The sequence below is a fragment of the Hesperophylax consimilis genome, chromosome 25, assembly GCF_061612785.1.
Source record: "Hesperophylax consimilis isolate HC1 chromosome 25, BYU_Hcon_1.0, whole genome shotgun sequence".
Classification (NCBI taxonomy): domain Eukaryota; kingdom Metazoa; phylum Arthropoda; class Insecta; order Trichoptera; family Limnephilidae; genus Hesperophylax; species Hesperophylax consimilis.
The window spans coordinates 29,042,989-29,062,475 of record NC_142860.1 but is presented as its reverse complement, the minus strand read 5'-3'; the positions used below and the strand labels follow the sequence as shown (position 1 = coordinate 29,062,475).

Sequence of the window (19,487 nt, the reverse complement as noted above, 5' to 3'; positions counted from 1 at the left end):
ACATTTTTTTTTACAATATTTCATATTTCAATTTAGTAATGTTGGCCTCACTGGGTTGTTTACCCGTGCTGAGGCCCCCATATTAATTTTGTGGAGCAAAAATTTTACGTGTTTACTGTATACTTGGTATTGTTGTATCAAGATGTATGTATTTGACATACCTGCCGTGGCTGGAAAGACTCGCTCAAGTACTGACGCACCTGACTCCTCTGCTTTTGAATAACATGGTATCTGGTTGGGTTTTCTAAGACGGTTCGGACCTGAAAACAAACAGATCCAAATTAAATAATCATTAAAATTAAACACATATAAAGCGAAGCAACTCACTTGAAACCTGGTATTCACTTTTTCGGCATTCAGATTATTCCTGAAAGATAACTTTTCTCCCTCATATTATTGTGGTCCTGAATTTATATTGAAAATCTGATCATATTTTAATAAATGATCTGCAAACTCAGAATCACTATTGTTATGTAATGCTCTGAGATGCATTTTGATCTTAACCTTGAAGTTTCTGGTGGTTCTACTTATATTTTCGTATAAAGCAATCACTTTGTGGCTTAACATTTTAATGAAAATAAAAAAATATTTTTTTTGTTTAAAACCACGAATTTTTATTAATTTTAAGACCGACCGGTTTCGCTTCACTCGATCGTCAGGGTACAAAATTAAAAAGTTTAATTTTGTACCCTGACGATGCTCGAGTGAAACGAAACCGGTCGGTCTTGAAATTAATAAAAATTCGTGGTTTTAAACAAAAAAATATTGTTTCGGTTCTACTTATATAAAAAGAATTGCAATCATTACAATTAAGTTTGTAAACACCTGATTTTTTCGTCCCACTGTTGTGGTAATGTTATACGTCAATTCTCCCTGTCTGAGGTATTAGTTTACACTGAGCATATTTTAGTGATGTCTTACACATAAAACACAAAACACATTTTTACAATTCACAAGACTTAAAAGAACTACAACTGATTACATTGAAATCTGTAAAAAAAAAATCGTAACTAAGATTTTAAACGTTGAAGAATACTCTTAAAAACAAAATAATATTAGAGCAGGCAATTTTGTAACACGGAGAAGGCAAATACAAATGGTTAATAGCAGTAGAGAAATATTTAAAAAAACGCATGTCGTATAAAAGTTTTGGGACAAAAGCGAAAATTTGCTTCAACGATTCAATTAGGCCTAACTTCGTCACGGGATTTCTTGGGGGCCCTCGTACTGAAGGTGTATGGCCTGGTAGCCTCTAGCATGGCGCGCAACAAGCTGCATTCAGCCGGTCCCGCCTGGCCTGCTCCCAGGATCTCCGTGACCCCAAACCCATATCCGGACCTTGTTCAACTGGTAGGGCAGATGGATCCCGAGAAGAGAAACTTGTTAAATCTCACAGGAGGTTTCGTGCCATGGCAGATAGCAAGTATAGATAATTTGAAAATAACTCCGCTTTTTGAAAACTTGCTGCGTCACTCACACAGGTCGCTGGAGGGTCGATGGCCTGGTGAATGCCTCCATTCAGTAAGTTTGACCACATTACTTAGATTAGATTATACAATAGTTTGTTTTTCGTACAAATTTATGAAGCACTTTTCACCTTTAATTGAATTAATTATAAATCTTGCTTATTAAACAATCAATATAAATTTAGTCAAATACAATGGTTAGCAGGTTGGTGTTAACTCGATCACGTTATGATCGATATTATTCATTTTGCTTCTGAAAACTCACTGTATATACCTTTCACCCTTTTTGTGTTAAAAAGTGCCCACAATGTCTGGTTGGAGAAATAGAAATGTGGTGATATCCGCGGCCTTGTACCGCACCTCCCTTTCTACAGTACATCCTTTGTCCTTTAGCGCCCCTGAGAGGCTGGCACACACTGAGTTATGCCTACGAACCCGTCCTCCGTGTGTTCGGGGGCAGTTCTGCACGACATAGGCCGCAGATCGGTTGCATTTCAGCAACTTGTCCGATAACTCACGCACGCATCACTCCCCACACCATCGTTCCAACCAGAGCCTCTCCTCCCTCTGGTGGTCCTCACTTTAACTGGAAGCGCATTTATCTGCACTTGGTGATAGTGCTGGTAATCTCTAGAGCAGGGGTGTCAAACTGGATATTCTTAAGGGCCGTTTATAACATTTGGCGTGTGTAAGCGGGCCGGACTCAATATTTAAAAAATAAAACCCATACTTACATAATTGTTAAAATCTTTATTTAGTTAGATACCTATTTATTATAAATTCAGTAAGTTAAAAAGAAGGGTAACAAGGTAAATTATCTTGAGTCGGACACCTGACTTCTCTTGTTTTTTACAAGTTCATTGATGTCGGGTGTCATATTCGTCGTAGTTACTTTTAGAATCGATTGGAGATTTTCATCCGTAAGCCGTGAGCGATGTTTGTTTTTATTTATTTTCATAACGGAAAACATCTGCTCGCATAAATACGTACTACCAAACATACACAGGATACGTGCCGCATGATTTCTTATACTTGGATAGTTATTCAAACTCTTGAAATATTGTGTATAAAATGTAGTAACATTAACTTCCTTAAATTTATCCTTTACAATGCTGTCGCATTGGAGATCTATCAATTCCATTTGCAAATGAATTGGGGCCAGTGCAGCATCAAAGTAAATGGATTGTTGAAAAGTGGGAATTCCATTTTATGCATTTTGCGAAAATCTTCAAAACGACTGTTAAATTCTGTGATCAGATTCAGCAAAAGTTGAGAATACTCATCCAATTTTGTCTGGTTCACTGTGCCACTGTGTAACCATGGCAGGAGCGCCAACCGTAGTTATGCTGCAAAATTTATTCCAGCCGAGTTCATATTCTACTATTAAATGCTCAATAGCAGAATAAATATCATTTGCTGTAGTGGTGCCTGTCAATGGAACGCACTTCAATAGTTCTTCACATATTTCAAAGTTACTATTAATACCTCGTATAAAGACAGCAAGTTGAGCAGTATCAATAATATCAGTGCTCTCGTCAATAGCCAGCGAAAAGTGTGTAAATTCCTTAATTTTTTCCTTCAGCTGGGAATCCAAATTTTGAGATAAATCACTTATTCTTGAAGCAACAGTGTTTCTTGACAGCGTAATATTTTGAATGGTTGATTTTTGTGATGGGAATGAAACATCAGCCACTTTTAACATACATTCTTTAATAAAATCACCATCAGTGAAAGGTTTTGATCTCTTGGCGATTTCTAATGCAATAATGAAATTGGATTTTAAGGCGTCTTCGCTTTCAGTTTTAGCTTTAGTGAATATCGACTGTTGGCCGTGAAGGTTAGATTTTAAAGATAATAGTTTGTCCATTCTTATCTTTTCAGTGTAACCTTCAAATTTTCCTTTATGATTCGAATCATAACGTCTCTTTAAATTAAACTCCTTACAAACAGCAATTGTTTGATTGCAAATCAAACAAAGTGATTTACCTTTCTATTCCATGAAAAAATATGCGATTTCCCATTTTGTCTGAAAAACTCTGCAGTCATTATCAACTTTAAGTTTTTGCGACATTATACCACGTACCAATATTAGAACTTGAATTAACAACAAACTATGAGTACGTAAGTAATATAAACACTCGACGCGACCGCTCGATGCTAAAGCTTAAATCTGACTGCGCCGGCGACCGGCAACTGCGACCCTTGTGGTACGGGGTCGGGGGGGAGGGGGCGTCGTGAGTACGAGTCGTGCACCAGACCAGCGCCACCAGCCGGCGTAAGAGAAAAGGTTACGCTCACGCTCGGTGCACGGCGCACCGCGTCCGCTGCGCGCGTCTCTTGAAATTACACTGTAAATCAATCGCTTGCAATTTTAAACACGCGTAGGCATCGACTGTCCTCTGAATATCTAAAATCTACAATGAAAAAGTGCGGTTCTGTCCTCCGCGACATAATATTGTCACGTGGTAGCGAGCCGTAATGATGGGATTTGAGTGCCGCATACGGCTCGCGGGCCGTATTGATAGGGTCCGAGGGCCGCATGCGGCCCGCGGGCCGTATCTTTGACACCCCTGCTCTAGAGGGTATCCCCTCGGAATTAGGTAAAATCCCATCCGAGGAGAACCGACTACCCTTGGTAAGCGTTAGTTCCTTACCGTCGACACTATCATTTCCTTATTTATTGCTTAGGAACATTTACAGAGTATTAACATGAAAAAAGAATCATTAGATAAACCCTTCAAAAAACGTATATGTCAACAGTCCACTTAAAAATGTTCACATCATTCACAGTTCCATCACAAAGTGTCATTATACACTATGTATTAACAAAAAATATTAACAGCAAAACATGAGCAAAGTCAAAAAAAGAGATATCAAAAACAAAACATACAGATAAATATATGATCCAAAAAACAAAAGCAACAAAATAAAACAGAAAACAAATAGAGTAAATAAAAAAACAAACGAACATTCACTATCTATTGCTCATTTGCTTTTTAAAATAAGCGAGACTGTTTGCATATATATCTATGTAGTTACACTCAATAGAATTGTACAGACGACACATTCGAGACAATAAGTATGCAATATTGTTCTTAAATAATTCTAGATGGAATTTATTCTCTCTCCTAAGATTACGTCTATTAGGAACTTTAATAATAATATTGCTCACACAATGAGTTGTTTCAAGCTTATCATGAATAATTTTGTGTAGACATATTAAGTCAGCAAATTATCTTCTTTTTAAGCAGGGTCGTAAATTTAAAGTATTGGAGTCGTTCCTCATAAGACTGCAGTACGGCACATAGTCCAAGTTTAAATGATAACAATATTAGAATATTTTTTTGTACATATTCTACAGTTTTTGAATATTTCAAGTAGTTCATGAAGAAATTTAGCAAAGTGAACCTTGTCTCGTAGAATTCTCCTACTCCCAAGGCACTGAGCCGCTGACTGCTCCACCGGAGCTGCTTTTGAAAATAATCAGATTCGTAGAAAGCTCGAGCCAGGGCGAACTCCGACCTCCGCATCCTCTCGAGCCTAGAGGCTCTCAATGCGGGAATGGCAAATGTAAAACAAGGGATACCAATCCCTCCTTCATTAACGGGGACGTGAAATAACCCATTGGGATATCGTAAGGGAGATGTAACCATTTCCGCACGGCCGCGGCGCGGCGGCGCGTATCATTCCGTCTAAGCGTTTCAACAGGTTATGTAGCAGATATGTGACTAAGATGCAAAGCCTCTGTTGTGGTTTGAGCGAGCCACGGCTGATCCGCTCTAGACGCTTGTCTAGTGCAATAACAACGCTGTCGGTACTGTTTATATTCCGGAGCCCAAACCGTAAACCTAGATATTGCCAGGTTGATAGAGTGGATGTAAATTTATTATTTGGACCAGTTACCAATTTCGTGTCCAAATTTTCTGCGTTCTTCGCCTGGTCTGTGTAGGTCAGCGAATCCATTGTGTATGTATATAGTCACCCCTATTTACTCAATACTTAATCAGGCGGCCACGTTACACGCGTCAATCACAGTCTTCTTGTCTATGAAAAGAATGGGCGTTTTACTTCACACTTCGAAAAACTTTGAGTGTATTACGACTTGTAACTAATTACACTTTCACAAATTAATATAATAACTGCAACTAATTACACAAAGTTACTTTAGGTGTTGATTATGTATATAAAAAAACTGAAAATTAATTTGTAAACTATTAATTTTGTTGAGCAAAAATTTTACGTGTTTACTGTGTACTTGGTATTGTTGTATCAAGATGTATGTATTTGACATACCTGCCGTGGCTGGAAAGACTCGCTCAAGTACTGACGCACCTGACTCCTCTGTTTTCGGATAACATGGTAGCGAGTTGGGTTTTCTAAGACGGTTCGGACCTGAAAACAAACAGATACAAATTAAATAATCATTAAAATTTAACACATATAAAGCGAAACCAACTCTCTTGAAACCTGGTATTCACAATTTCGGCTTTCAGATTATTCACAAAAGATAACTTTTCTCCATCCTATTACTGAAATTTCCTATATTACGACTAAAGTTTTTGGTTTTTTTGTAATTTTATGATTGATTTTTACTTAAAATTTTAACTTTATTGTCACCAGAATTGGAATCACACTGATGGTTCCTATATTCCGTTCGAATATCCGCCAATTCAATAATTTCCCATACTATTTAAGAGAATTTTAATCAATTTGAACTGATTATCGGTACTTAAGAAAGTTTTTTAATGTTACGTGATGATAGCTTTTTAAAAAGCTCTGAATTTTTTGAACTCTCTGAATTGAACTAATTCTCTGAACTATCTTTTGAATAGATTTATGATAGCTCTTGGAATATTTGTCTCGAGCCGCGAGTATTTCGTGAACAAAGGAGGAACGGAATAGAACTTTCGGAGGATCCCACCAGAATATTGAAACCCCTACCTTGTATTTGGTGTCCTCAGTGTTCCCTCTCTCTGCAGCACAAAAACTCCATGGTGAATTGCACGTAACCCGTAATTGAACTAGCAACCTGTGATCGGTATCGGTGATCTTTTGCGTGATAGAAAAGGTACTGTATGGGTACTTCCTGTCTCCCGGTACCAAAGATGATAGGACGGGTATGGAGGGTAAGTAGGGAAACTGTAAGAAAGGTTTAAGGTGGTACGCCTGCTTTTTGAATGTTATAGTCACTGTTAAATACAGACTTGGTGGTACTGTGAGGATCTCAATAATTATACGCGTGTGCGGATAGAATGTTTATTAACACTTTAGAACGGATTGTCTACTACTATATTCTTAGCTGTCGGTTGGGAAAAGAGAGCGAGCAGATGCATCCATCATCTTTTATACGTCGATCTGTCATCTCGCTCTTACACATTCAAAAAGCAGGCGTACCACCTAAAACCTTTCTTACATCCTCCCCTACTAAAATTGAATGTCCCTAGCTACATATAGTATACCCTATTTCTACATATTTCAATATTACAATTTTATTTAATTATTATTTCATATATTTCATTTTCTAAAAACAACACAACATTTTTTTAAAAATTAACTATCATTTCCCGCTTTCTTTCTGCTTTTCTTCTCTCTGTCTCGTCGTCCGTCCACTCCTCCTCCTGGACTGCGAAGTACCCTCATCTTGGACGAAGTCTTCCCTGCCACAGGTTAGACCTGAAACATGGAGAAACAGTATTAGAAACACTTCTATTACGTAATATACCTGAGAGATTTACTTCATCGGTCGACAGTTCCATTGTGTCAGACGTACCGAATTCCGGCTTATCTCCCTCCTGCCATGAAAAATGTAATTTTTTAATCTGGTCTAAATGTCTTTTCCACACCATATTAGACTTGTTAATTTTTATGAAATATATTTTGCTACCTCTTTTCCCAACCCACAGCTAAGAAGATAGTAGTAAACAATCCGTTCTAAAGTGTTAATAAACATTCTATCCGCACACGCGTATAATTATTGAGATCCTCACAGTACCACCAAGTCTGTATTTAACAGTGACTGTCAACTTGACTTTTGGCTTTAACTTTTGATTTATTTATTTTCCAGAGTACCTAAACCTAAGTTTACTTGCTCTAGCATATTTAAAAAGAATTACCTAATGATGCTTTACGTGATTGTTAATGTATTCGGGGTATTTTACTAGAAAACTTAAAAACTATACTGCGGCTGTATGCAAGAATATTCTATACGATTTTTTAAAATTAATTTCTACGTAAGATTGATTTTGGCTTATTATATTTATGGTTTTCATTCTCGCTGTATTTAGCGAGAGAGTTTATCGTGGGATTTGAGTGACTATCTAGGCCAGCGTAAAACATAGTAGCCTGTGCAAAAATAAAATCTTTAATCAACGGGACGTTGGAGTCATTGTAGAGAGTAGAGATTCTACTCCAAATGGGTGCATTTAAGGCGAGTCTAATGCATTTATTTTGAAAGACTTGAAGTTTATTGATATGAGCGTTTGCTGCAAAACCCCATATGGGCAAGCGTAAGAGAAACATGATCTGATGGTTGACTTGTAAAATGGGGGCCTCAGCACGGGTAAACAACCCAGTGAGGCCAACATTACTTAATTGAAATATGAAATATTGTAAAAAAAATGTATCAACAATAAAAAAAATAAAAAAATAATAATTCGTTGTCTGCTGATAGACGACTATTTCCACACATCATGGGATAGAGGGCTGATAGATAACGATTTGCAGCTTTTGTTTTTACTTCTATGTGTTTTTTCCAAGTTAGTTTGTAATCTAGAGTGACACCGAGGTATTTTAATGATGATTCCCATGGTACGTTTTCCCCAAACAGTTTAATGAAGGGGGGCCTTTTAGACCATGTTTTGTGGAAAACGGTCGCGACACTTTTGGTCGGATTAATTGAGATTCTCTACTTTTTACACCACTTTTCTTTTAGAGCGGCTTGTTTCTGAACGCGGCTTGTAGCAGTGGCCACGAGAGTTGAGCTAGATATTATGTTGGTGTCATCAGCGATTTGAGTAATTATGATATTATGATCTATTGGCTTAGATCATAATATCATATAATAAATGTTATATAATGACGGCGAGAGTTGACTGCCTTGCGGGACCCCAGCTGATAGAGGGCGCGTAGTGGAGAATATGTTATTTATTTTTACTTTGAATGAGCGATTTCTCAGGAAACTATTTATGAGTTGAATGATTCTAAGTGGGTACCCTAGTTGGTACATTTTATATATTAGGCCATTATGTCAGACTTTTTCGAACGCTTTACTGACGTCTAGAGAGACTATTACTGTTTTCTTTTTAGTGTTAAAGCCCTCCGTGATGTGTTCCACGACACGGAGGAGTTGATGAGAGGTTGAATGACCTGCTCGAAAACCATGTTTAAAGTCTGGCAAGAATTTAAATTTATTTGTGAATTCATTCAATCTTACAAGAATTACCTTTTCCAGGACTTTTCCCATGCAAGGAAGGAGACTTATGTCTATGGTTCTCCGTTAATAATGGATCCTTGCCTGGTTTAGGTGCCTTTACCCCCGGACATCCTGTATGTTTTATTTATACAAATTGAAGTGAAAATAAATATCTTAGATATTATATATTTTTTTAATAAAACAAACACTTTGTATTTAACCACGAATATTTATTATTTTACAAATCGACCGGTTTCGCTTCAACCAAACTTCATCAAGATATAATAATAACTCATCAGGATATAAGTTATTATTATATCCTGATAAAGCTTAGTTGAAGCGAAACCGGTCGATGTGTAAAATAATAAATATTCGTGGTTAAATAAATATCTTATTTGGATAAAATATTCATTAATAATACGACAAAATTAATTTATTGTCGTAATCAAGATTGATTACAGGAATATTGTTACAATGAAACAGATACAAATATTTTCATAAATATTTATTTATATTATAAAATATTAAAGTAGGTAGCAATATATACAATTTGAAATATGTTCGTTCAAACAATAATTATAATTAATTTAGGTCAAATCATAATTTAATATTTCAGGAACATCTTTTCAATACACATAGTAAAATAGTTATCTTTATCTTAAAAGCCATGTTTTACATTATTAAAATATTATTAATTACAGGTATAATTAATTTGGTTTTATTAAAATTAGGTGCCTGGTAACCGCATTATGCTCGCGCGGCGTTTTAGTTATAATATGCAGGCCGTTGCGCATGTTTTAAGCGAAGAAATCGATCTCTTTGTCTTCCAAGGTGCGGAAGAGCGCCCTAGTCTCAGACTTTTTGTGTAGGACTATTGGCGGGATCCTGGTGAATTTAGCAGGCGCTTCGGTATGCGCCAAGGTTACTGGAGCTGAAGAGTTAGATCGGAGTGGCGAAAATCTATTGTTCGTTGATGTAGACTCTATCGATGAGGGAGGCCCTTGGAGAGTTTGTTGGGGTTAACAACTGTAACGGACCCGTTAGAGTTGGCACGAGAGCGCTTACGCCTGGGGATTGTCTGGAAAGGTGCATCCGATTCGTCGGATGAAGATGGCCGTCTTCCATGGAAACTATAACTTAAAGAAAACAAACGGCTATATGCCCAAACATACTACCCAAACACCTTTTATGATCAAAAAGTTCGTACTTTCCTTTGAGGCCTTTTATTATATCAGCTCAAGTACTCAGGTACTAAGATCAGATCGATTTACCCTAAGCCAATTCAATGCCTCTGCTGTAAACATTTCAATAGCAATTATTAGACTTGCACCGCGGGCCTTTGATAATTTTTCTATCCGCTCTATATCTCTTTACGCTTGTTGAACCTGCGAATAAAATATGTATTTTCCTCCACTTATGTTAATGTATTTTATGACCGTTTTTGTGTTGCTTATATTTGTATCATGTTGTCTCCCTCTATATTTTGTTATGTATTTCTTGTTTAGTATTAATTTGTACCCTGATGTAAGATAAAATCTTTACTGATTAAGTAAAGCGAAACCGGTCGGTTCTTAAATTAATAAATATCGTGGTTTTAAAACAAAAAAGTATTTTATTTTATTAAATATGTCAAACCACAAAGTGAATGCTTTCTACAATAATATTTATTTTCCATTTATTAAATTATTCCATTTGTAAACCGAAATAATTTTATCTCCCGTGTGCTGCGAATCTTCCCAGTTGACCTCAGTTTGACTAGTTCAAAATCTCCTGAATAAACGTCGCTCCTAGTGATTCTTGGAGAATCAGTCATATAGCACAATTTACGATGCATTCGTTAAGTAAGATTAATTTCACAAATTATTATAAGCAATAATTATCAGCCTGAAACACCCAAACAAATTGAAAAAACTCCCGAGAAATAAATAAATGCCGCTGACGGGAATTGAACCCGCAGCCTGCTGATTGCCGGTCAGCTGCTCTCCAAATAATTTTGCTAATTTGGCTTCATCTAAGCCTACAAAATAATTAAATAATAATAATTCGTCTAATTGATTATTAACTTGATTGGCTTTTGGTTTTTACGGCATTTTAAATTTATTTATTAAGAGATTCTAACTTATGTAATCTGATATCATGCTCATTCTTATGTACGATATTAGTGTCGGTGCTATGACAGAAAGTATGATCCGTATCAATCAGGTGATTCTCGAATTCTGAAAAGCCGTAAATATTTAGGCAGCGAATGTGATATTTTATACTAATATTAACATTACGCGTTGTCTTACCGATATAAAACGATGAACAATTATTACAATTTAATTTTTCATAAGAGATTGACTCAGTTTGTCGTTTTTATCCTCTGAATTAATTAGAAATTTACTTATATTATTATTTGTATAAAAAGACGGTCTTACTTCAGATGGAAGGTTTTTACACTTAAAGTTGAAAAATTATAGATGAATTCATTCATTCCTCCGCCATTGGTAATTAAGATTTTTATCCTTGTTTTTCATCATCGTCATCACTTTTGGCTCTACAACCCCTGGTGGGTCTTGGCCACCTCAAGAGTCTTCCTCCACTCATCTCGGTCCCGCGCCAGCTCTCTCCAGTTTCGAAGCTTCAAGGCAGACAAATCTTTGAGGATGTTGTCGCTCCATCTTAACCTTGGCCTTCCCAGGCTCCTTCTCCCTATCGGTCTTAAGCTCAGCAGGGACTTTGGTTCTTGATGCTTGGTCATTCTCTCCACATGACCTAGCCACCGAAGTCTTTCCAGTTTTATGAACTTTGTGACGTTTAGCTCCTTAAACAGAGTATAGAGCTCATTGTTATAACTTCTGCGCCAAAATCCATTTTCTAGAACCGGTCCAAAGATGCGCCTCAAAATTTTCCTTTCAAAAACGTCCAGTGCTCGCTCATTCTTCTTAGTTAGAACCCACGTCTCGGCTGCGTACGTAAGCACTGGTCTAATTAGTGTTTTGTACACTAAAACCTTGGTGGTTCTGGAAAGCAGTCTGGATTTTATTTGTTTTTGTAGGCGGAAATAGCAGCGGTTTGCATTCACGATGCGCTTCTGGATGTCCTCTGTAGTGTTATTATTATTTGTTATCAGGGAGCCTAGGTATGTGAATCTTGGTACCGTTTCAAAATTTTGGCTTCCACATACGAGAGATGGGGTTTGTTGGGTACATCTTACGGCCATTTATTTGGTCTTCTGCTGGTTTACTACAAGACCCATATTTTCGGCAGAACTTTCAAGATTTATGAAGGCGTCTTGTAAATCATCAGGATTTTTCGCAATTATGTCGATATCATCAGCGTAAGCCAATAGTTGCACAGAGTTGTCAAATATCGTTCCTCTTTTCTCAATGCCTGAGTCACGAATAACTTTTTCTAAGGCTATGTTAAATAAGAGGCAGGCCAATCCATCTCCTTGTCTCACCCCGTAGAGCGCTTCAAATGGTTCAGACAGATCACTGCCAACCCTGACTCTACACGTTACTGGGGACATTGTCAGTTTCACCAGATTGATCAGCTTACGCGGTATTCCAAACCCACTCATTGCATTATACAATGCGTTCCTATTAATACTGTCATACGCGGCCTTGAAGTCTACAAAGAGGTGATGAGTCTCGACATTGTATTCTAACGTTTTTTCTAGGATCTGTCTCAAGGAGAAAATTTGATCAATGCATGATTTGCCTGGCCTGAAGCCACACTGGTAGTTGCCAATCCTTGTTTTTATTAGGTGAATAAGAATTGATTAGTGGCTATTCATTTTAGATTTTTATTTAGGATTATATGTATGAAATCTGTATCATAACCGTTATTGACTGCAATTTTTTTAATAAATATTAGTTCTTTAGCGAAATTATTATTAAGAGTTTATAAGTTTGAAGAAGGAATTCAGTTGACGCTCTGTCCCTGTCCATATACAAAAAAAACATCACCAACATATCTTTTCCGACAAAGGTCATTTTTAATAAGAGGTGAGGTACTGGATAAAATTTTATTCTCTAAGCTATCCTTGAATACATGAGCAATCAGAAGACTAGTAGGAGCCCCGATTGCTAGGCCATCTCGTTGCTGATATACAATATTGTTTAATTCGAAATTGTTTTGATTAAGGCAATTATTAACCAAGGAAGTCAGATCTTTTATAAAGTCTTTAGATAGATCAGAAATATTTAGCAAATCAGATATTAAACATTTACTCTCTTCTACGGGAATATTGGTTTTTCTACTATCTTGGTACGAGATCACCCTAGGATTGCATTTTGCATTTTGCAAGCTCTTATTTCATTATAGGTTAGCGGCATCCTTGCAATTATTATATTAGATGGAAATAAAGGTCTTTGAAGCTGAGGGAAATAAAATTTATAAGGTTTTCAACAAAAGAATATTTAGAAAGGCATTTAAAAGTAAAACGAACCAACGCTGAAAACGTATCACAGAGAAAAAAAATTTAATCCTAGAAGGACATTGCGATTATGAAATAGCAGGCTGTTAGATGTTTATTTTGGGTTTTACGTTTCAGATGTGGGAAACAAATATTCTGTTGGGCTAATGTAAAAGTTAAAAATGGTGGGAAAAAAGTCTAAGTTGAAAAAAGAAATATCAAAGGTACAGGGCACGCTGTGCGCCATTGTACGATTATATCGTCCATTGTAAAATATACCCGGCTTGACCACGAGGGTCCGCCATTGCAATAATCTGTAAGGAGCCAACATCGGAAATTTGCTAAGATTGTAAGAATAAAAGAGAAAAGGTTTCCAATATTACATTTATTCCTACAACTTATAGAACAAGAGAACTCTATTTAAACATTATTATTTATATCTCAGGGGCGTGTGCGTCAGATCGAAGATCTTACGCACAGACGGAATTTAAATTATATTGATGTGTGACATTGGTGTGATGACATAAAATTATCAGACCTGATTTAACGTGTGAAGGGCGCCAAACTACGCATAAAGCGTTGTTAAATGTATAAAACAGTGAGATCCGATGACCAGGCTAAAAGTTCTACAAGCTGATGGCGTCATCGCTGCACGTAAGATTTGTCGACTGGAGTGCTCGCTCGTATCTTCCCTGTAGTCACGACGTCCTCAGCTGGGTGCCCGAATAGTACTGAAGTTGCCGAAGTTGGTGCTTCCGCAATTCTGTCTCGAGCTCTCTCTAGAAGTTGCCATACAGCATGCGTCACATCAACAAGTGATAGGTCTTGACAGTTGTTAGGAACTCGGTAGTGGGGCAAAATTGAACTGCTACAATGCCCCCTCAGCCAAAAGACTTATGCCTATAAGTCCGAGGTTCCCCTGACACCTCATGACAAAATGTCTTGGACTCCCTCCAGCAGTAGAAACATGTAGTGGAGTAATGTCGGGTAGCAAGAGGCTTCAGAATAAGGGCATGAATCTTCGCAGACCGTAAGTTGCAGCACCTCAGGCTTCAAGATGTGGAAGTATTCCCAGATTCCATCATAGTTTGGAAAGGTTGTGCCCAGAGGAAGACAGCATTGAGATGGTTCAGCATAAGAAGACGATGTTGAATGTTCAGTGTTCAGTATAACGGCAAGAAGATGAAGAAGGAAAAATATGATCCAGTTGACTTCAGTTGAACGCAGCATGAAGATGAAGAAGGAAGAATGTGATCCAGTTGACTTCAGTTGAACACAGCATGAAGAAATTTCCTTGATGATGTCCTAAGACTAAGCCTAAACTACTGGTCACCGTTGATAGAAACTCAAAATTTATCAAGAAAAATTAGCAGGCCCTTATCAAAGAAAGGAATGTACACACATTTAGCAAAAGAAACAATGTTCCGATCATAATGATTAAGATTCAACTTAAAAACGTGTTTAAAAACTTAAGCAAAATTATACTTTGACAATTATAAATAATATCATAAAAATAAATAAGAAGGTTAAAAAAACCCATAATATTAAAACGTCATTATGACAGATAGTATGAATAATAAATAAGTAACATCAATTTTCATAAAAGAAAAATTTAAAACTGAATTTGAAATACACAAATATATAACAGTGTACCTGTAGACAACAAATTGCAGATAATATTCGAACCAAAATCAGATTTTTTTATTTAAATTGTTATTGCTCATCTTGTCAATAGATGGCAGCAAATTGAAGATAATATTCAACCAAAATATAATATATAAATAAAAATTAAATATTAATAAATAATTACCAATTAATAATCAATAAATTGTGGAAGTTTCATCTTGCAGGAGTCGTGGTTCGCCATGATACTTACTCGGTGCTGCGGGGTCATTGATTCGGAGTAATGAAAGAAACTTCCACGTTTAATAATTTATTAATCAGAAGGTTACGAATAACATGTTAGAGGGCAAGTGATTTGAATGGATAACAACGCGTTGGTCATACGACGCTCAAGAACAGAATGGCGCTCCGGTCGCCGGCGTGTCCGCTGGGACCCTCGTTGACTCGAGCGGCCGGTGTTGTCATTTTATAACGGGTGACCATCTTCTGAATAATTAGCAATATATTGGAGTGATTTACTAGATCACGACAGCCTCCCCTCCAGTGTCCACGACATACTACAGGAGTTGAGATATATATATATATATATATATATATATATACTCTTCCCGTAGTATGTTGATCCAGTAAGAAGTTGTTAGACTAAGTTGATCCACCTTTAACACCAAATAACTTGGCTATTATGGAATACATCTGTATGAACTGACAACAGTGGTACAATAATTATCAATGTTGCCAGTTTGCCAGAAAAACCATTTGATATACTGTTAGTAAATTTTTCAAAATTTGTATGGAAATCGGATGCATAATTTATGTTGATCTACCCAAATTGGCATACTTATGTTGATCTCATATATATTGATCTATTCCCGTAGTATGTTGATCCAGGTAAGAAGTTATTAGACAAAGTTGATCTGTGTCCCTATATATGGTTTTACTAAATGAACCAATCAAGGGGCAATCGGTGGACTGTTCATCACAAGGTTTTATGTGATTCCGTAATCTTTTGTGATATTGAACCCAAAGTATAAGTCTCTAGAGTCGAATATCGCATGAAATGACTGTGAGATGGTACCGTTTCAAATCAAAATGACGTGTGTTGCTTGAATTGTTTATAAGAAATGTATGCGTATTTAGATTGAAACGAAAATTTCGCAAAAACAAATCCATAAAAAAATCATAACTTAGCAGGGGTACACGGGTTCATAGGGTGAGGTTTGTCTAAGTCCTGGCGGCGGATGCGTTTGCCCATCTACTGCGTGGCGGGCCGGATCGAAAAAGAAACTGGTTGAGGGATACCTTTCGACCATAAAAATCCAAAATGGCGGCAAAAGGAATAATGTTACGTAGGAAACTTTGAATCTGTATCTTTTACCATCTCTCCTGATTACGCTTCGTGACTTAGTAGGGGAGGCCGGGTTCTTGGTTATAATGGGTAATTAATGGATGATTGGACGCGGTTGGAGCTAACTAAAAACTGTCCAAAGAAGAGAAGCTAGCAGTCCACAATGGAGTGCTGGTACCTACCCTAATATATGGAAATGAGGCATGGAATTGGCAGAAGAAGGCTGAAAGTAGACAGAATACTGTAGAAATGAAATCCCTGAGGCATATGTGCAGTAAAATCATGTATGACGAAATGTGCGTATGCTGTGTCTATTCTACAGGTATTTTATTAGAGCCTGTTAAAAGGAGAAGCAGCATTGATCCCCGGTGCACCGTGCACGTGCTTTATACCCGACGGACACGAGCGGAACACAGGTTCACGGTAAAGTTGATGTTATCTATATATGAACGGGTCGTTTCTCCGACTCGTTTTACCGTAAGTCGGCTCGCATGTGGAACGAGCTGTCAGCATCTGTTTTTCCTCCTCCATATAATTCGCGCCTCTTTAAGACCAGCATTAATAAATTCATTCCTACAGCCCCTACCTTAACCCGCCTCATAACGCTGCCTCATCTCCAAACGCGTTCAATCATCCATTGATTACCCATTTTAAATAATTACCCATTATAATCAAGAACCCGGCCACCCCTACTAAGTCACGAAGCGTAATCTGGAGAGGTGGTAAGAAGTTCAAAATATACCATATAACATTATTCCTTTTGCCGCCATTTTAGATTTTTATGGCCAAAAGGTATCCCTCAACCAGTCTCTTTCGATCCGGCAAGTCCACAATGGAGTGCTGGTACCTACCCTTATATATGAAGTGAGCATGAAACTGGCAGAAGAAGGCTGAAAGTAGACTGAATACTGTAGAAATGAGATCCCTGAGGCATATGTGCGGTAAAATCATGTATGACGAAATGTGCGTATGCTGTGTCTATTCTAGGGGTATTTTATTAGAGCCTGTTAAAAGGAGCTAGCAGCATTGATCCCGGTGCACCGTGCACGTGCTTAATACTCGACGGACACGATCGGAACACACGTTCACAGTAATGTTGATGTTATCTATATATGAACGGGTCGTTTCTCCAACTCGTTTTATCGTAAGTCGGCTCGCATGTGGAACGAGCTATCGGCATCTGTTTTTCCTCCTCCATATAATCCGGGCCTCTTTCAGACCCGCATTAATAAATTCATTCCTACAGACCCTACCTTAACCCGCCCCATAACGCTGCCCAACTGGGTGGCGACATAGTTTCTCTGTATTTAACGTGTAAAGACAGGGGCGCTCTAGTGAGATGTGTCACATAAAAAAGTCATACCTCCGAATTTGAATATGGAGACATACAAAATGATCTATATTATAAGTAATAACCAATGAATTCACCCAATTTTTATCGATTATCACTTTTTATTAGGATTAAAAAAAATCGTAAACTTTATAATGGCATAACTCTTGAAAAGAAAGTCCCGATGATTGGCATAAATCATTCAAATCGAATAAACATTATTTTTTAAATATTAATATTCTGTATAAATTATTGTAACATCTTACCGGAAATCGTTATATTTTAAAGTTCTCTAAATAAAATTAAATCTTCTTATTTAAAAGAATTATCTCACATTTAATATCATTTAAACAATATGACCGGAAGTCGGCATCTTTCAATGAAAAAAACACCACAAGGTGGTTACAAATGCAATTATATTTAATCAATTTTTTAGATTATATTTTATGTGAAGAATTTTTCACAGAGGCCCAATGAATATTATACAATGAAATCACTTGCTTCATCGGTAGAGGAGACCAAAGCCAATTGAACCAATTTGACTTTAACATTTTCTACGTCTTGCATATAAAGTTTACGATAAAAATACTTATAATCAACGTCAGACAATTTAACTGCCCACCAAATTCGTATATGATTTTTTTTCAATCTCATATAAATTAAGCTATATACTCATAAACCAATTGTTAATATCATAGTTACCCCGACCCCGGGGTCATTGCAGCATTAACGGAATGTTCAATAACTTCGATGACGAAAAGCAGTTTTTATAATTAGTTAAAACTTACTCTTCAAAATTTCAATTATTTTTAACGTAATACACTATATATCCTCAAGAAAATCTGTTTAATCACGAACCGTGACTACTTGATGTAATAAAAAAAGAAAAACAAATATATGTTAATATCATAGTTTGCTTTAATCTCGATAAAAACAGAAGAAGAAAAAGTTTTTTTTTATGAATGAGATAAAACTTTACCCCAAACAACGTGTAAATATATTAATTAAAATCAAAATATAAACTTCACATTAGGAAAGAGGACAACGAACAAATAAGTACATTGACTAAGTGTTACGGACGGACATGCACTTGAGCAAGACTTGGGAGCTGTACTCACAGAAACTTAAAAAAAACTTGGGTTTATTTGTAGTACGGGGTCAATTATTATTATTATTATTATGTAATGAGCAGGCAGCATTCTGCTGATGCGCTCATATCTGATTTCACAACAAGTTTGACAGTAATTGAGTTGTACTGGTATAATTATCCCCCGAAAACATTAAAACGGAAACAATATAAACTACTTTTTTAAAAGAAAGACATACATTCCCGGGTTTCGAATAACCTGGCAATATTTGAAAATCTCCTACTACCACCACAGTCAGCTGAAAATGTTGCTTGTGTTGTGATGGAGGACTTAGCCAGCCCAGGAATTGAGCACACTACGCCGCGCCTGGGTGGGACCCAAACGTGATGTCAACTCGGCCACCGACCGGTCTAAAATATGACAGAGATCGCTCCAGTGGATAAGTAATAAAACGTAGTTTATAGGCAGTTTATAAAAAAAAATTGTCTAAAGAAACAGATACATTTTTAAAACAGTAATAAATAAAGTACATTCTGGAATCGTTAATAAGTCGTTTTGAAATATTTAGCCGTGTTAAGTAATCAATAGTATCCGGAAACGCGGTGGCAAAACGTGGAATTCCATAGCCGTTTTTAATTTATTAAAAATATTTATAAAATCAAAGACAAAACAATTAAATGTATTCTAATCAGGGTGTCGTTATAACAAAAGAACGCCGGCAGGGATATATCCCAGCCGGACGAGACGCAGCTGCATTATCTTAACAACGAAGTTTAGGTCTGATCAAATTCACAATAAAGTATTATTTTTTAACGAAATTAGTTT

General features: G+C 36.8%; 1 protein-coding gene across 1 annotated transcript in view; it reads right to left on the bottom strand.

The window, feature by feature from the left end:
• Positions 1-6,825: 6,825 nt before the first annotated feature.
• LOC149411777 (uncharacterized) overlaps positions 6,826-19,487 on the bottom strand; it is a 58,556-nt gene continuing 45,894 nt past the window's right edge. Inside the window, exon 2 of the mRNA XM_089646891.1 lies at positions 6,826-7,139. Within this exon, the coding sequence (XP_089503017.1) occupies positions 7,024-7,139 (116 nt within the window). The 3' untranslated portion in view covers positions 6,826-7,023. The remainder of the gene's footprint in view (positions 7,140-19,487) is intronic.